This window comes from Eleutherodactylus coqui, chromosome 2 (genome assembly GCF_035609145.1).
Source record: "Eleutherodactylus coqui strain aEleCoq1 chromosome 2, aEleCoq1.hap1, whole genome shotgun sequence".
Taxonomy (NCBI): domain Eukaryota; kingdom Metazoa; phylum Chordata; class Amphibia; order Anura; family Eleutherodactylidae; genus Eleutherodactylus; species Eleutherodactylus coqui.
The window spans coordinates 50,873,387-50,891,045 of record NC_089838.1 but is presented as its reverse complement, the minus strand read 5'-3'; the positions used below and the strand labels follow the sequence as shown (position 1 = coordinate 50,891,045).

The following is a 17,659-nucleotide window of genomic DNA, read 5'->3' as shown; positions in this document are numbered from 1 at the left end:
GAGATCTTGAGTGATTCCTTTGAATCTGCAGTGGCCGTCACTCATCTGTGTGCAGATCCTGAATAGTGTTCTGGATGTGACGAGGCAGAGTCACCCACCGATCAGTCAGTAGGGTGCGCTGGGTAATAATGGCGGCTGTAGAGGTCACAAAGACCATAACTCAGAAAAGTATAAACACAAGACAAAAACTTCACACGAGACGAGGACTCAAGGGCTTCTGGGAATTGTGCATTTATTAATTTCCCCTGCGGCCAGGAGATGAGAAACATCATCATCTTCCCCATGAGGACCCGGCGGAGGCGCCACATAAATTATTAAAGTCCCCCGCCCCCCCCCCCCCCTCCTTTCCGAATATAATTGTATTATGCCCAGCACATAATAATAGTCTGCTAGACTGCTGTATCCGAGCATATTTTGTGTGGTACTGTCTGCCGAGCTGTGTATCTAATCTTATCATGTGTGATACTGTCTGCTAAGCCGTGTATCTAAACCTATCATGTGTGATACTGTCTGCTGAGCTGTGTATTTAATCCTATTATGTGTGATACTGTCTGCTGAGCCGTGTATATAACCATATCATGTGTGATACTCTCTGCTGAGACATGTATCTAATCCTATTATATGTGATACTGTCTACTAAGCTGTGTATTTAGACTTAGCATGTGTGATACTGCCTGCTGAGCTGTGTATCTAATCCTATCCTGTGTGATACTGTTTTCTGAGCTGTATCTAACCTCATCATGTGTGATACTTTCCTATTATGCGTGATGCTTTCTGCTGAGCTGTGTATCTAATCCTATTATGTGTGATACTGTCTGCTAAACTGTGTATCTAGACTTAGCATACGTGATACTGTCTGCTGAGCTGCTGTATCTAATCCTGTCCTGTGTGATACTGTCTGCTGAGCTGTGTATCTAATACTATTATGTGTGATACTGTCTTCTGAGCTATATTTAATCTTATGTGTGATACTCTCCGCTGAGACATATATCTAATCCTAATATGTGTGATGCTGTCTGCTGAGCTGTGTATCTAGATTTAGCATGCGTGATACTGTCTGATGAATCACTGTATCTAATCCTATCTAAGCTCAGCCCCATGTGGAACAGTTTCAGAGATCCGCACAGTTCTGCATATTTATGATAATATCTGCTTTCGCCTGCACTGTGGGGTAACTTGCGTCGCTGCCCTCGGAGTGGTCATTCTGCTGTTGTACGGTGCGACGCTTCGTGCTCCTCTTTGCAGCTGCTGATACTTCTGCAGAATTTCCTGGTAGTTTGGAGAGTTGTTCTTCAGCTTTAGTTTTCGGGGTTTGTGTGGAAATTGGGGAGCAATATAAAATCCGGTCTCTGCGGGGAGTGGCGTCACTTCTGATGCAGCGGCTGTGGTTATACCGGGTGCCAAGTATCTGTCCAAATACATCACAGATGAGAACATCCAGGGGTGTACCATGAGACAATGTAGCAAGCGTTCCCCAGTGTGTACAGCGCTGAGCAGCTGCATGTGAGTGTGGCCCCCAGTGTGTACACTGCTCAGCAGCTGCATGTGAGTGTGGCCCCCAGTGTGTACACCACTGAGCAGCTGCATGTGAGTGTGGCCCCCAGTGTGTACAGCGCTGAGCAGCTGGATGTAAGTGTGGCCCCCCGTGTGTACACCGCTGAGCATCTGCATGTGAGTGTGGCCCCCAGTGTGTACACTGCTCAGCAGCTTTATGTGAGTGTAGCCCCCAGTGTGTACACCACTGAGCATCTGCATGTGAGTGTGGCCCCCAGTGTGTACACTGCTCAGCAGCTGCATGTGAGTGTAGCCCCCAGTGTGTACACCACTGAGCATCTGCATGTAAGTGTGGCTCCCAGTGTGTACAGTGCTGAGCAGCTGGATGTGAGTGTGGCCCCCAGTGTGTACACCGCTGAGCAACTGGATGTGAGTGTGGCCCCCAGTGTGTACACCGCTGAGCAGTTGGATGTGAGTGTGGCCCCTAGTGTGTACAGTGCTGAGCAGCTGCATGTGAGTGTGGCCCCCCAGTGTGTACACTGCTGAGCAACTGGATGTGAGTGTGGCCCCCAGTGTGTACAGCGCTGAGCAGCTGGATGTGAGTGTGGCCCCCAGTGTGTACACTGCTAAGCAGCTGCATGTGATTGTGCCCCCCCCCCCCCAATGTGTACACTGCTGAGCAACTGGATGTGAGTGTGGCCCCCAGTGTGTACAGTGCTGAGCAGCTGGATGTGAGTGTGGCCCCCCCAGTATGTACACTGCTGAGCAGCTGCATGTGATTGTGCCCCCCCCCCCCCCCCCAATGTGTACACTGCTAAGCAGCTGGATGTGATTGTGGCCCCCCCAATGTGTACACTGCTGAGCAGCTGGATGTGAGTGTGGCCCCCAGTGTGTACACTGCTGAGCAGCTGGATATGTGTGATCCCAGTATGTACACCCCTGAGCATCTGCATGTGAGTGTGGCCTTAGTGTGGCTGACAGCTCTGACTGCCTGAGTTAGGTGATCTTCAGACCTACAAGATGATACAAGATACATCCCTCTTTCATTTCTGGATAGATCAGACTGTTTGGCCCTCTGTCTGCCATCTTCACTGTGGAAATAACTGCCTGGTAAATACTTATCGCATGATGTTTTATGAGACATCACAAAAGGATGAATATCGATCAAATCTACAGTCATAAAGACCATTCAAAATGATGAGCAGGGTACCCAGGAGAGGTGCAGCTGTGCAATGTGCAGCAGCGCTCCGCATGTCACAGGAGGGCACATCTCCAGAGATGATTGGTTGGCAATAGCCTTATATCATCAGACAGGAAGCAGCGTCAGTGACAACAGCAGCACATAGGGCTGTGTAGATGTGAGCTTGTCGCCCATCCCATATGGGGTTTATGTATTTTGGTGGAATGTCCCTTTAACAACAAACATACATATCTCATTTCTCACCGTCTGAAGCCTTCGGGAGGCAGGATATTCCCATGAGTGTCTATAGGTGGCGCCCTGCCTTGGCTTCGTATACGTAACGCCCTTGAATCTGTCTCACTTCTGCGAATTCTGCTGCAGCAAATGTATTTTGCCCATGTGTTCTCCTCCATGCGAGATGGAGGTGGGATGGTCTCCTGGGTGCCAGCACTAGCCGGAGCTGCGGTGATCTGTCTCCACACTGCGCTGTCATGGGGTTTGTCATGTCGCAATGGGAGGAGAGGGGGCAGCTGGCTGACTTCTAGCCAAGTGCAGTAGCCCAGGGTGTGAGTTGGGGGCTGCTGTGTCCTTGTGGGGCTCCTGAGCTTCCTCATCAGCTCCAGCTTGGCATCTGTGTAAGGGGGATGCTGGAGAACAATCCTGTGGATGCTGCGGGCTGTGAAGCCAGAGGTATGGACTGGGGGGTCTGACAGTAAAGGAACGGGGTGCGCTGAAGACGACATCCTGGGGAGCATCAAAGTGGTGGCATCAGGCATCTGATGGAACCTGGAAATGTACAATGTAACATTATCGTCAAGGCAAAGTTCTCCAACTCCGCTGGACCCCACAACTGGTGCCAGTCATGTCTCTGCACCCACATGATGATGTCATCTGTCAATTCCCAACAGCAAGCTTCCACAATAGAAATATCACCCACCCGCATACAATCAGATAGTAAGCTCCACGGACCAGAGACTTGTGCAGTCAGCAAAACTGAGACTTTCTAACAGCTTTTGAGGTCCAATATCTTGTTTGCTGTCAGTGAATAGAAACATTCCTCTTTTATATCCAGAGGCTAAAACTCCTGCCACTTCTCACAGCTCAGGATTTGTTACAATGTAACCAGTCTATATAATTCTTTGTGAGGCGAGCCAACATCAGCACAAATCAGCAAAGTTTGTTACAATGTATCAGTGTACTCAGGATGCCCTCTACAGACCACCAGTAGAGAGGAGCATCAGCAGCTCCAATTGTTCCGTTGTCCGCCATCCAGAGACAGGGGGCGCCATTGTTACACCCCTGTGTCTGTCTGAACCATTTCCAGGCGCTTGGCTGAACGACATTTGGTCTCGTGGCCCCCATTACATGTACGGCCTCTGACCCCCACCGTCCCCTCCAACTGCAGTGATGTCATTAACTATGAAACTGGATGCTACGGAGGAGAACCAGGTTGTCTTCAGCGATGAATACAGGTTTAGTTTGCGCTCTGACGACGGCCGTGTTCGTGTCTGAAGACCGCGGGGTGAGCGCCTCAATCCAGCCTTTGCTGTGGAGCGGCACACTGCCTCCTGCTGGTGTGATGGTCTGGGGGGCCATCACATACAACAGTCGGTCTCCCCCCTAGTAGCAGTACGAGGGACAATGACAGCTCCGTGATATGTTCAGGACATCCTGCAGCCACGTGTGTTCCTCTCATGGTTGCTTCCAAGAGGCAGCAGGATAATGTTCGGCCGCACACACAAGGGGGTCACAGGAAGCCCCCACAACATTGTCACACTTCCTTGGCTGCCCGGTCACCAGATTTATCTATCCAAGCTAGAGACGGTACAACAAAGGTACTAAAGCCTCCATGCCCGCCCATATCACACCTTGTATTCAAGCTAGAGGCGGTACAACAGGGTACCAGAGCCTCTGTGCCCACCCGTATCACATCTTGTATCCAAGCTAGAGGTAGTACAACCAGGTACGAGATTCTCTATGCCCACCGTATCACACCTTGTATCCAAGCTAGAGGTGGTACAACAGGGTACTAGAGCCTCCATGCCCGCCCATATCACACTTTGTATTCAAGCTAGAGGCGGTACAACAGGGTAATAGAGCCTCCATGCCTGGCTGTATCACATCTTGTATCCAAGGTAGAGAACAGAAAAAACGGTAATCCTGCGCTGCTTCACATAGAAAAAGACCGATTTACTTAAAAAAAAATTTTAACGGTCAATTCCAGGTTAGAATCAAAAAGCATTTATTTGTACCATCAGAGGTCACAGCCTCATATAAAAAACAGATAATACTTGCGGAACAATATGCGTTCATTAGTCACGAGGTACGGCCCCTGATGCTGGCCCCGGACACCAGTCTCTTTATGGAACGCATCGCTGCGTTCCTTCTACATAGCGTGCCTCCGTAACACGGGTCACGTGCTACAGAACCTGACGTCGGCCCCTGAAGTCGACTTTGAGACGCTCTGTAGCGCGTCACGATAAAAAGTCATCTTCCGTCGCCGAAAATGGCGCCTCACACCGGAATCAAGCACAATCTCGGTGACCTTTGGGGAAGGGTATGTAATTATTGATTGTGCTATTTATACCATGCTCTGCTGACTTTATTTATGCTTGAGAAAGGCGTCAAGCACGCCGAAACGCGTCCCATATTCTTCCGCAAGTATTATCTGTTTTTTATATGAGGCTGTGACCTCTGATTGTACAAATAAATGCTTTTTGATTCTAACCTGGAATTGACCGTTAAAAATTTTTTTTAAGTAAATCGGTCTTTTTCTATGTGAAGCAGCGCAGGATTACCGTTTTTTCTGTTCTCTACCTTTGTACTATCCGACCTCTTATGAGGCACGGATCTTTGGTGAAACCTGCAGCTCTCCAGTGATTTCAATTCAGTGGATTTTTGGAAAGAAAATGCTATATGCCTACCGGGACACTGGGTGCTGACATGTCTGGCACCAGGTGAGTCGTTATATATTTTAATATATATTACCTTGAAAGTTGTTTGGCGCTCTCCTTGACTCATATCTTGTATCCAAGCTAGAGGTGACCCAACAAGGTACTAAAGCCTCCATGCCCACCCGCATCACATCTTGTATCCAAGCTAGAGGCGGTACAATAGAGTACGAGATGCCCACCCACGTTATATCTTATATCCAAGCTAGAGGTGGCCCAACAAGGTCATAGAGCCTCCATGCCTGCCCATATCCCATCTTGTATCAAAGCTAGAGGTGGTACAACAGGGTACTAGAGCCTCCATGCCCTCCCGTATCCCATCTTGCATCCAAGCTAGAGGCGGCCCAATAGGGTAGTAAAACTTCCATTCCACCTGTATCACATTTTGTATCCAAGCAGGAGGTGGCCCAACAGGGTCGTAAAGCTTCCATGCCTGCCTGTATCACATCTTGTATCCAAACTATGTACTCTGTATATAATCCTTCTAGGGGAGGGATGTTTTTGACAAGGAATGTATATATATATATATCGGATCTCCTAAAATGTTGCGTGTGCATTGACTGTTTTTTACGTATGTTTGCATGAGACAGTGGGTAAAAGTGATATCAGTTGGACCTACTTGTGTATTTTTTTTTCAGAATTTAAAACATGCTTGTACTACGAATGTAACACGGATGTAAAAAAAGCATAAACACCAAATCTGCACACATACAGTAAAAATTGTGTGTTTTTTAAGGACCGAAATTACATACATCTGTGTTAATGAGGCCTTATGTGTGTCTCTGGCACAATGGGAAAGTAATGTAAGCACAAGAGATATAAGCAGAAAGTAAAGGGCATCCAATTCCTGGGAGGTGAGGGTGCAGCCTGGTCCTCTGGGGCAGGAGGTGAGGGTGCAGCCTGGTCCTCTGGGGCAAAGGGTGACAGTGCAGCCTGGTCCTCTGGGGCGGAAGGTGAGGGTGTAGCCTGGTCCTTTGGGTTGGGAGGTGAGGGTGCAGCCTGATCTTTTGAGGCGGGAGGTGAAAGTGCAGCCTGGTCCTCTGGGATGGGAGGTGAGGGTGCAGCCTGGTCCACTGGAGCAGGAGGTGAGGGTGCAGCCTGGTCTACTGGGGCAGGACTTATGGGTGCTACCTGGTCTTCCGGGGCAGGAGGTATGGGTGCTACCTGGTCTTCTTGGGTGGGAGGTGAGGGTGATGCCTGGTCCTCTGGGGCGGGAGGTGAGGGTGCAGCCTGGTTCATTGGGGCAGGAGGTGAGGGTGAAGCCTGGTCCTCTGGGGCAGGAGGTGAGGGTGCAGCATGGTATACTGGGGCAGGAGGTATGGGTGCAACCTGGTCTTCTAGGGTGGGAGGTGAGGATGCAGCCTGGTCTTCTTGGGTGGGAGGTGAGGGTGCAGCCTGGTCCTTTGGGGTGGGAGGTGAGGGTGTAGCCTGGCCATTTCGGGTGGGAGGTGAGGGTGCAGCCTGGTCCTTTGGGTTGGGAGGTAAGTGTGCAGCCTGATCTTTTGGGGTGAGAGTGCAGCCTGGTCCTCTGGGATGGGAGGTAAGGGTGGAGCCTGGTCCTTTGTGGTGGGAGGTGAGGGTGGAGCGTGGTCCTCTGGGACGAAATGTGAGGGTGCAGCTGGGTCCTCTGGGGCGGGAGATGAGGGTGCAGCCTGGTCCACTGGGGCAGGAGGTGAGGGTGCAGCCTGGTCCACTGGGGCAGGAGGTGAGGGTGCTGTCTGGTCCTCTTGGGTGGGAGGTGAGGGTGCAGCCTGGTTCATTGGGGCAGGAGGTGAGGGTGGAGCCTGGTCCTCTGGGGCAGGAGGTGAGGGTGCAGCATGGTCTACTGGGGCAGGAGGTACGGGTGCAACCTGGTCCTCTGGGGTGGAAGGTGAGGGTGCAGCCTGTTCCTCTGGGGTGGGAGGTGAGGGTGCAGCCTGGTCCTCTGGGGTGGGAGGTGAGGGTGCAGCCTGGTCCTCTGGGGTGGGAGGTGAGGGTGCAGCCTGGTTTTCTGGGGTGGGAGGTGAGGGTGCAGCCTGGTCCTCTGGGGCAGGAGGTGAGGGTGCAGCATGGTCTACTGGGGCAGGAGGTATGGGTGCAACCTGGTCCTCTGGGGTGGAAGGTGAGGGTGCAGCCTGTTCCTCTGGGGCAGGAGGTACGGGTGCAACCTGGTCCTCTGGGGTGGAAGGTGAGGGTGCAGCCTGTTCCTCTGGGGCGGGAGGTGAGGGTGCCACCTGGTCCTCTGGGGTGGGAGGTGAGGGTGCCACCTGGTCCATTGGGGCAGGAGGTGAGGGTGCAGCCTGGTCCATTGGGGCAGGAGGTGAGGGTGGAGCCTGGTCCATTGGGGCAGGAGGTGAGGGTGGAGCCTGGTCCTCTGGGGCTGAAGGTGAGGGTGCAGCATGGTCTACTGGGGCAGGAGGTACGGGTGCAACCTGGTCCTCTTGGGTGGAAGGTGAGGGTGCAGCCTGTTTCTCTGGGGTGGGAGGTGAGGGTGCAGCCTGGTCCTCTGGGGCTGAAGGTGAGGGTGCAGCATGGTCTACTGGGGCAGGAGGTACGGGTGCAACCTGGTCCTCTTGGGTGGAAGGTGAGGGTGCAGCCTGTTTCTCTGGGGCGGGAGGTGAGAGTGCAGCCTGGTCCTCTGGGGCAGGAGGTGAGGGTGCAGCCTGGTCCTTTGGGGCAGGGGGTGAGGGCACAGCTTAGTCCTTTGGGGTGGGAGGTGAGGGTGTAGCCTGGTCCACTGGGGCAGGAGGTGAGGGTGCAGCCTGGTACTCTGGGGTGGGAGGTGAGGATGGAGCATCATCTACTGGGGCAGGAGGTATGGGTGCAACCTGGTCCTCTGGGGCCAAAGGTGAGTATGTATCCTGGTCCTTTAGGGTGGCAGGTTAGGGTGCAGCATGGTTCACTGTGGCAGGAGGTGAGGGTGCAGCCTGGTCCTTTAGGGTGGGAGGTGAGGGTGCAGCATGGTCCACTGGGGCAGGTGAGGGTGCAGCATGGCCCACTAGGGCAGTAGGTGAGGGTGCAACCTTGTCTTCTGGGGTGGGAGGTGAGGATGCAACCTGATCCTCTGGGGTGGGAGGTGAGGATGCAACCTGGTCCTCTGGGGTGGGAGGTGAGGATGCAACCTGGTCCTCTGGGGTGGGAGGTGAGGATGCAACCTGGTCCTCTGGGGTGGGAGGTGAGGGTGCAGCCTGGTCTTCTGGGGTGGGAGGTGGGGGTGCAGTCTGATCCTTTAGGGCTGGAGGTGAGGGTGCAGCCTGGTCATCTTGGGCTGGAGGTGAGGGTGTAGTCTGGTCCTTTGGGTTGAGAGGTGAGGGTGCAGCCTGCTCCTTTGTTGATAGAGGTGAAAGTGCAGCCTGGTCCTCTAGGGCGGGAGGTAAGAGGATAGCTTGGTCCTTTGGGGTGGGAGGTTAGGGTGCAGCCTGGTCCACTGGGCTAGGAAGTGAGGGTGCAGCCTGGTCCACTGGGCTAGGAAGTGAGGGTGCAGCCTAGTCCTTTGGGGCGGAAGGTGAAGGGTGCAGCCTGATCCTCTGGGGGTAAGACGCGTTTGTGGAAGGTCGGAGTCACCTTGCTGAGAATCAGCATCTCAAGGGAGAGAATAAGGGGCAACGGGGAAGAACATGCTGAAAGTTGTAAAAATAATTTTAAAAACTAATGTCAGAATTGTTATTTTTATTTTGTTCGCCTCTCAAAAAACGTAACAAATAGCAATTCAAAAGTCACCTGTACCTCCAACTTCATAAAATGTTCTGGGTCTTAGAATGCTGCGATGCAGATTCAGTTGTTTTTCTTTAAAAATGTTTTTTTACTGCGCAAACGTAGTAAAAAATAAAACATCTCTATAAACTCGACGTCGCAGTATTCGTGCCAATCAGAAGAAAGTTATCAGCTTAATTTTACTGGATGGTGAATGCTGTAAAAGCAAAACCAAAAACAATCGCAGAGGTTCTGAACAGTACAATAGGGTTCTATCACCCCAGAAAATGTAATAAAAGTTGTACAACACATTATATGGACCCTGGAGTGCGGCGAGTAATATATATATATATATATATATATATATATATATATATATAAAACTCGTCCAAAACTCACAAGTCTTCATACGGCTGTCACCGAGATACGGCTCTTGCAATGCGACAATGAAAATTGCTTCTTCCTTAAGGCACAAAATAGGTCGGTCACTAAGGGGTTAAGAAACAGACTTGAAAAGATAGCTCAAAAAGTTATGTGATACCACTTATGATCAGCAGGTGGCACTATGTACAGTAGGTATCTGGGCCTCTATGGGTACTGCAACAGTTACTAGTGTTACAGTGCCACATGTGGCCACCATAAGCCACTGCAGGATGTTCAATTAATTCTTACTGGATACCCCTTGTCTGAACCTTCAGCATGTCGGGGGTCTCAGGCCGCCTGCAGACGAGCGGGTCGGATCCAGCAGCGAGAATTCTCGCCGCGGGACCCGACCCGAGAGCCTGCAGGGACGAGCGCGTACTCACCCGCGCCTGGCGGCCCCGGCTCTTTCATGTGCCGGCTGCCGCGCAGCCGGCGCATGCGCAGACCGGAGCCGGCGGCCGGGTGAGTGCGAGCCCCGCACAAAAATAGGACATGCCGCGGCCGTCTGCATAGGAGTGCGTATTGTAATGCACTGCTATGCAAACTTTCAGTGGCGGAAATCCCGCGGGAAATACCGCCGCGGGATTTCCGCCCGTGTGCAGGCGGCCTCAGGATGAAGACTACCCTTCCGCTAGTGGAGAGGTGGGATGTGCAGGCAAAGGTTTACCTTGAAGCTTCTGAGTCCCAATGTCAAATCTGTGCCACGCCCTCCAAACCATGTGCCACTGGGGTCTTCTGATGAGGCAGAGACGCTGACTCAGGGAACAGGGTGGGATGCAACTGCTGCCTCTGCACCCCTAAAACAAGTACCAAGTGTACACAAAAACAGGTGTTTACCGGATAGTTGCCCCTCCCCCTGCCCTATTGAGGAATTGCTCTTTTTTGCCATTTCCTCGTATATCATTAATGCGGTTTCACTTTTCCACTCGCTGCTCCGGTTCAAAGTCATCTGCGTGTGATATGGATCAGCAGCGCTTGCTGTCCTTGGTTCCCCTCGTCTCGTTCTTCTCCGTTATCACAAGCTCCTCTAATATTACTGCCTGTCCTGTTTCCACCAGGTGACCAGCAATGACATCTCCCCCTCTCGTCGACTGTGCGGTCATATAGCAGCAGGTGCGTTACACGAGCCAAAAACACATCGCTGCACCCAAGACGAGGAAGAAGCAATCATACGCCGTAGTGGTGAAGGGGTTAAAGGAGAGAGATGGTTTTATGTAAATGAAGTGTAATCATTGCAGGAAGAAACATTCTGCTTCCTGTCAGTGAATAGAAACATTCTCAGTAGCCTATCCTAATACGTCTCACAGCTGAGGGTTTGATATAGTGTGTCCAGTCTAGACAATCCTGTGACCTACTAAACACATCAGCTGTGCAAATCTCCCTCCGTTCCTGAGAGTTTGTTACAATGTATCAGTAATTGGATACAAAAGTTGGCAATTGTTACACCCAGATTCAGCGTTGACTACAGCATATAAGAAGCGCGGCCCCCACTACATGGACCCCGAGCAGGTCCTTTAGGTGAACACTCACCAGATCAGGTGAGGACAACCGCTCCCATAATTACCTGAGGAGGCTGAGTGCTCCAGCATGGACGTCTGTTTACGCCTTCTCCATGGTGACAACCACGCTAATGAAGAGGTGAGAGGGGGAGGGGCGCTGCTGGTAGGATGAGATTTGGGAAGGGGTGAAGTTACGGGGTTTAGGCCTCCGGTAGATTTGCGGGGTTTTTTTACAATTCGTTAAAACAGACGGATGGCATGCGGACTCAAATTATTCTATGTGTCAACATACTAGCAAGTTTTTTCATGCATGGAAAACTTCATCACATGTTCTATTCTGGTCCGTTTTATGACCAAGACTCGCCTATTCAAGTCAACGGGGATAGAAAAAAACGCATGTATGAAAAAATGTCCGTCACAGTAGAAGAAATGCCTGTATGACGATCCCATTCAAAGGATCCTATTTGCGTGCGATTTCAGTTCTGAAGATTGTGCAGAAAAATCACCTGTATGAATAGAGCCACAAGGCATTGTACCAGAAACGCAAGTTATCCCCTAGAACAGGATCGTGGGAGTCCTCTTCTACCTGTCATTGTCCCCCGCAGTGACATCACAGTGAATGGAGTGCCGGCCGTGCATGCACAACTGTAGCTTCATTCATCGCAATGGGTCTGATGGAAATACACGAGTGGATGGCGCTCAGCTATCCCCATAGTCACAATGAAAACGTATGGAGCGCCCAACACTCCATTGAGTCTCCTCCGCACTGCAGGGTGAGGAGGGGGTGGGCAGAAAGCACACACCAAGGACAGGATAAACAGATCCTCGTTCCCCCCCACTGATCATCAAATTTTCCCATAACGCATGGATAAGGAAATAAGCTTTGATTCTGGTACAACCTCTAACTCCTATTATGGTCAGGGCATGCTGGTTGTAGTTTTGCAATAGCTGGAGAGTCACCTGTGGAAGCAGCAACAACGTTATCAGATGTCCCGCCACCGGGCGTACATGTGCATCCTGGCTGAGAAGGGGTTCCAGCGAATGGGTGTAGTTACATCCTAGGGATGGTACAACTGGTAGGCAGCCTCCCGCTGCAACAGCAGGGATCAGTTAGAAAAGTGAACCCTGCTGTTAACACCTTACATGCCAGGAAGGGGAGAGAGGGGGGAGGGGGGAGAGATTGCTCTCTTTGATAACTTATCAGCCCTCCGTCATTTCATAGCAGAGGGCCACTAGCTTTAAAGCTCCCACAGGGGCATAAAAAAAATGTAAAAAAAAAACAAAAAAAAAACTCCATTGTTGCACAAGGTTTGCTTACAAAATGTTTGTGTTTTTTTTTTTTTATCGTCGCAGCTGTAACACCCTGTACAAACAAACATACTTTTTTTTCTGCACGGCCAACACCATTTAAAAGATTATTAAAAAGTTCTACAATACATTATATATACCCAAAAAATGGTACTAATAAAAGCTACAACTCGTCACAAAAATCAGGAAACCCCCGAAACGGCAAAAAGAAAGAATATCATAGCCTGGACGTGAAAAGAGCCATTCTGTATTATTTAGAACGTATGTCTCCCTCAGAAAAAAGGAATTTTCGGTAAGAAATTCTATCCCTTTCCCCGGCGTTATCATGACGGCAGTACATGGAGCCATACCACATTACTTTTCTAGGGTGGGACTATTGCCTGTAAAACTTTTCTACCAAACGATAAGTCCAAGAAATGAGCGGTATTTATCCTGTAGTGCTTCACGAACGTGTGTGGGCTAGACCACGTGGCCGCCCTGCATATCTGATGAAGCCATGGCCCTTTCTGCCCAAGAGCACGATACGGCTCTCGTTGAATGAGCCCTCAATCCTTCCGGAATCGCCTGGTTGCTGCAGGAGTAGGCTTACTGGATCACTGTTTTCATCCAGCGGCTAATGGATCTCTTAGAAGCTGTCTTTCCTTTGCCCGACCCCTGAAATTGAACAAAGATTGTCAGCTTTTCCTAAAGGGAGTCGTACGTTCTAAATAATACAGAATGGCTCTTTTCACTTCCAGGCTGTGATATTCTCTTTGTTGTTTCGGGGTTTCTGACAAAACGAGGAAAGGATAAGCTCCTGCTGTCTATAATATTTTGAGGCCACTTTGGCTAGGAAAAAGGGGTCCATTTTTAAGACGATCCTATCGTCCAGAACTAATAAATATGGCGTTCTGCATGAAAAGGCCTGGATCTCGTTAACCAGCCTTGCCGTCATAACCGCGACCAAGAGTATCGTTTTAAGGGTTAATGTTTTAACCGACGATTGTTCAATGGGTTCGAAGGGGGGCCTACAGAGGCTTTTAAGCACTAGGTTTAAATCCCACTGAGGCACTGAGCTACGGACTACTGGCCTTATTCTCTCCGCCGCCTTCATGAACCTGCGGACTAACTTGTGCTCGGCTAACGGCTGATCCAGAAAGCACGAGAGGGCTGAAATCTGGACTTTAAGGGTCCCCGGGCTTAGATTTTTGTCCAGGCCTTCCTGAAGGTAATCCAAAATCTCTGTTATGGAGGTGTCGAAGTCGGAAACTTCCGACTTCCTCCAGGAAGTAAACTTCTTCCATATTTTATTATAGATGGCGGTGGTTACCGGCTTACAGCTCTGACACAGAGTTGACACTACCCTGGCGGACAAACCTTGGCTTAGTAACATCAGTTTCTCAACATCCAGGCTGTTAGTTTCAGCTTCTGTACATTGGGATACAGAACTGGGCCCTGCGACAGGAGATCTTCTCTGGCTGAGAGCCGGATTGGGTCTGTGATAGCTAGGTTCAGGAGAAGGGGAAACCATGCGCGTTTCTCCCAGTATGGGACGACTAGTATAACGGTCATGTGACTTCTCTGGATTTTCTGCAGGACTCTTGGGATAAGGGGAATGGGAGGGAAGACATAGGCCAGATCTATGTCCCAGGTTTGAGAGAAAGCATCCATCCCCTCGGCTTTGTCTCTTGGGTTGAGGGAGAAGTATTTCGGGCATTTTGCGTTTGACCTGCTCGCGAAAAGGTCTACTTGCGGCATGCCCTAGGTGTCCACGACATGTTGAAATTCTTCTTGGTTCAGAGACCACTCTCCCAGGTCCAGGTGTTTTTCGGCTGAGGTAGTCTGCCATCACTTTCTGAGATCCTCTGAGGTGGATTGCCGTTAGAGACCGCAACATGACTTCAGCCCACCGGAAGATTCGGGCTGTTAGTTTTAGGAGATGGAAGTTCCTGGTACCTCCCTGATGACGAATAAGCGAGACTGCAGTCATGTTATCTGAGAAGACCTTAACATGTTTGCCTTTTAAGGTGTCTCGTGACCTGCGCAGCGCTTCCGAGATGGCCATAAGTTCCCTGAAGTTTGAGGTCTGGCTTTTAGTTTCTGGGCCCCATTTCCCCTGTAACAGATGTTGTCCTACCTGTGCTCCCCAAGCGAGCTGGCTAGCATCCGTGACCACGCTAACAAAGGGTTCGGGAACCCACTGGGATTCCGCATTCAGATTATGCGCCGACAGCCACCAGCGAAGAGACTGGACAACTGATGATGACAGGGGCATCTTGCCATCTAATGAGGTCGCCGCTCCGTCCCAATTACTCAGGACAGCCCTTTGCAATGTTCTTGAATGTGCCTGGGCCCATGGTATATTCTGGATACATTATGTCATAAGGCCAAACAGTCTCATTCGCTCTCTTAATGATATCTGTTTTTTCCCTGTGTATTTACGGACTGTCTGTCCTAAGCTTTCCTTCCTGGGTGGCGGCAAAGATAGAGTCTGGGACTCGAAGTTTATCTGGACCCCCAAAAATATCTTCCAAGTTTTCGGAAGAAGACTGGACTTCTGGAAGTTCACGATCCCCCCCAGTCTTTGGAATAGGGCGACTGAACGAGCGGTATCTTCCTACAGGGCCTTTTCCGAGGGGCCTATCAGTAAAAAAAATCATCCAGATAGGGAACGATATTGATGCCTGATGCATGGAGATGCGCTACCATCTCGACAACGATTTTCGAGAAGACGTTTGGCCCGGTAGATATGCCAAATGGTAAGCACTGGAACTGAAAATGAGATAGGCAGTTCCCGATTTCTACCGCGAATCACAGGTATTTATGATGTTCAGGAAGAATCGTGACATAATAGTATGCATACTTTAGGTCGATTGTACACATGTAATCCCCCTTGTTGACTAGGGTTACTGCTGATCTAATGGTCTCCATCCTAAACTTTTAATAAATTATATATTTGTTTAGGCCTTTAAGGTAAAGATCATCCGGAGCGACCTATTGCCCCCATATGTAGCAGGTTAGCGATCTCATCTCTAAAGACTTTTTGGAGGGGCGGGGATTGCATGGGAGTCACCACGAACCTATTAGGAGGCCGGACAAAAAAATTCTATTCTGTACCCCTGGGATACTCACTGGAGAACCCACGGGTTTTCTGTCACGCCCTGCCATTCCTGACAAAACCTCAGCAATCTACCCCCCCACCTGGGAATTCTCCACTGAGGTAGCAATTTCCCCCATCTTACCCCTGCCACCTTTGGGGTAAGATTAGCGGCCCGTCTTTCCTTTTTCCCGATAAGGCCTGAAGGTAGGCTGTCGCTCGCGGGGTCCTCCCCTGGTCTAGAAATCCTTGGGTGTTGTCTGCTGCTTTTTTCAGGATTTTATCCAGATCAGCCCCGAAAAAACGTTGCCCGTAGAAGGGGATGTTGCACAGTTTATTTTTAGATGTAGCGTCCGCTTTCCAAGTTTTTAGCCAGATCGCTCGCCTGGCCATATTTGACAGTGCCGCATTTCTGGCCGACAGTCTAATTGTCTCGGCGGAGGCGTCCGCAAGAAAGGCTGTTGCTAGCTTTAATAGGGGTATACATTCCTGAATCTCCTCTCTGGATGCCCTCTGCCTGACTTGGTCGTCCAGTTCCCCCAACCAAAGAAACATAGACCTTGCCACGAACGTGCTTGCGATGTTTGACTCTAGGGTCTAGGCCGCTTCATGAGAACATCAACCTTATTGTCCATAGGGTCCTTTGGGTGGGAGGAGTCCTCAAAGGGAAGCGCCGTTTTTCTAGCCATGTTGGCCATCTGTGCGTCCACCTTCAGCACACTCTCATATTCCCGCACATCTTCCTCCGAGAACCGAAGTCTCTCATTATATTCTCAGGGCAGATACAGGTGTTTGTCAGCGTAGGCCCATTCATCAGAAATCCCCTTCTTCAGGGTGGTGTTTACAGGAAAAACAATCCTGTTTCTTGCCCTTAGTCCACCAAACATGTCGTCCTGGACAGACCTTGGTTCAACGGTATCCTCGATTTTCATGGTGTCTCTCCCCGCTTTCAGAAGCTCGTCAAGATCACCTGAGGTGAAGTAATATTTTTTACTCTCATCCTTAGCCTCGGGAGGATGATCAAATAATTCGCCCTTTGAGAGCTCGCCTAGCGACTGTCAGTAGCGCATAACTGGGCCTCTTGGTGGATTTTTCTCCTGCTGGGCTGATGGAAGGCTGGAGATGGATGCTCGCACTTCCTCTCTAACTAGGGACCTTATGTCCTTCATAAATGCCGACTGCTCCTCTTTAAGGATTTTGGCCATGCATTCTGGGCATAACGATTTCTTATATGCCTCCTCTAATTTTTTAAGGCACATGGAACACTTTCTATGCCTCTTTTTAAGATCCTGCTTTACCTTAACAGATTCTCTGTCCTGCAACGATACATGCATAGGGGTGCATAAATACACACAATGCCCACCCTTAAACCAAACTTTGTACATATTGCACCTTTTTTTGGTTTAATAGAACACTTACAGTTTGCAGGGCCTCCACGTCAGTCTCTCTGCTGGTCATGCTTGGAAGAAGGTGAAGAAAAAAAAGACCAGTATCGTGAGATGCACGCTTCTATGAAGCTGCTCTTGTAGTGGAGGCTGTCAGGGGTTTTTTAAATATCCCGGGGCTCCACTTCCGTGTTCTGCCGCCGTGTGATGTCATAGTGTCACAACCCCCCCCCCCCCCCCCCCGTGCGTCGAATCCTGCTGCTGTCGGTGGGAAGGGGTCTTAGGAGGCTCTGGCCCACCGCTCCCCCTGGCGCTGCGGATAGGAAGAGCGGTGGGCCAGAGCCTCCTAAGACCCCTTCCCACCGACAGCAGCAGGATTCAGCAGAATCCTCTGGCCCGCCGTTCCTCCAGATCCGCGGATGAAAGTAGGTAAGAGGGGAGGTGAATCCTGTGGTCTGCGCTCCCCCCCCCCCCCCCCCCCCAGGGGAAAAATAAAGTTATGGCTTTTGAAAAGTGGAGATAAACATCCTCCAAGAGAATAAAAATGAAAAAAAATCTGCACTTCAGTCCAAAATAGGCTGTACCCTTAAAGGGGTTGTCCCGCGAAAGCAAGTGGGGTTATACACTTCTGTATGGCCATATTAATGCACTTTGTAATGTACATTGTGCAT

The 17,659-nt window shown here is 50.4% G+C and overlaps 1 protein-coding gene across 6 annotated transcripts; it reads right to left on the bottom strand.

Annotated features, from left to right (window-relative positions):
- Window positions 1-344: 344 nt before the first annotated feature.
- On the bottom strand, window positions 345-11,326 carry TEX52 (testis expressed 52). 6 transcript variants are annotated; one of them, XM_066589781.1, is made up of 4 exons: window positions 11,251-11,308; window positions 9,697-9,760; window positions 2,939-3,460; window positions 345-1,408 (listed from the first exon to the last, which is right to left on the bottom strand). In XM_066589781.1, exons 3-4 carry the CDS (start codon window positions 3,448-3,450, stop codon window positions 1,138-1,140), a joined length of 783 nt encoding a protein of 260 aa, XP_066445878.1. In that variant the 5' UTR covers window positions 3,451-3,460; window positions 9,697-9,760; window positions 11,251-11,308; the 3' UTR covers window positions 345-1,137. The 6 variants fall into 6 exon arrangements, with proteins under 6 accessions (XP_066445878.1, XP_066445876.1, XP_066445877.1 ...); XM_066589779.1 differs by lacking the exon at window positions 11,251-11,308 and adding an exon at window positions 10,388-10,772 and having other exon boundaries at window positions 9,697-9,785; XM_066589780.1 differs by lacking the exon at window positions 11,251-11,308 and adding an exon at window positions 10,388-10,772.
- Window positions 11,327-17,659: the final 6,333 nt, after the last annotated feature.

Coding starts and splice junctions, on each gene's coding strand:
- TEX52 (XM_066589782.1), bottom strand. CDS start 3,450: ATGCCTGATGCCACCACTTTGATGCTCCCCAGGATGTCGTCTTCAGCG. Junction 1,409..2,938: donor CCTCCCGAAGGCTTCAGACG/GTGAGAAATGAG, acceptor GTATTTGGACAG/ATACTTGGCACCCGGTATAA.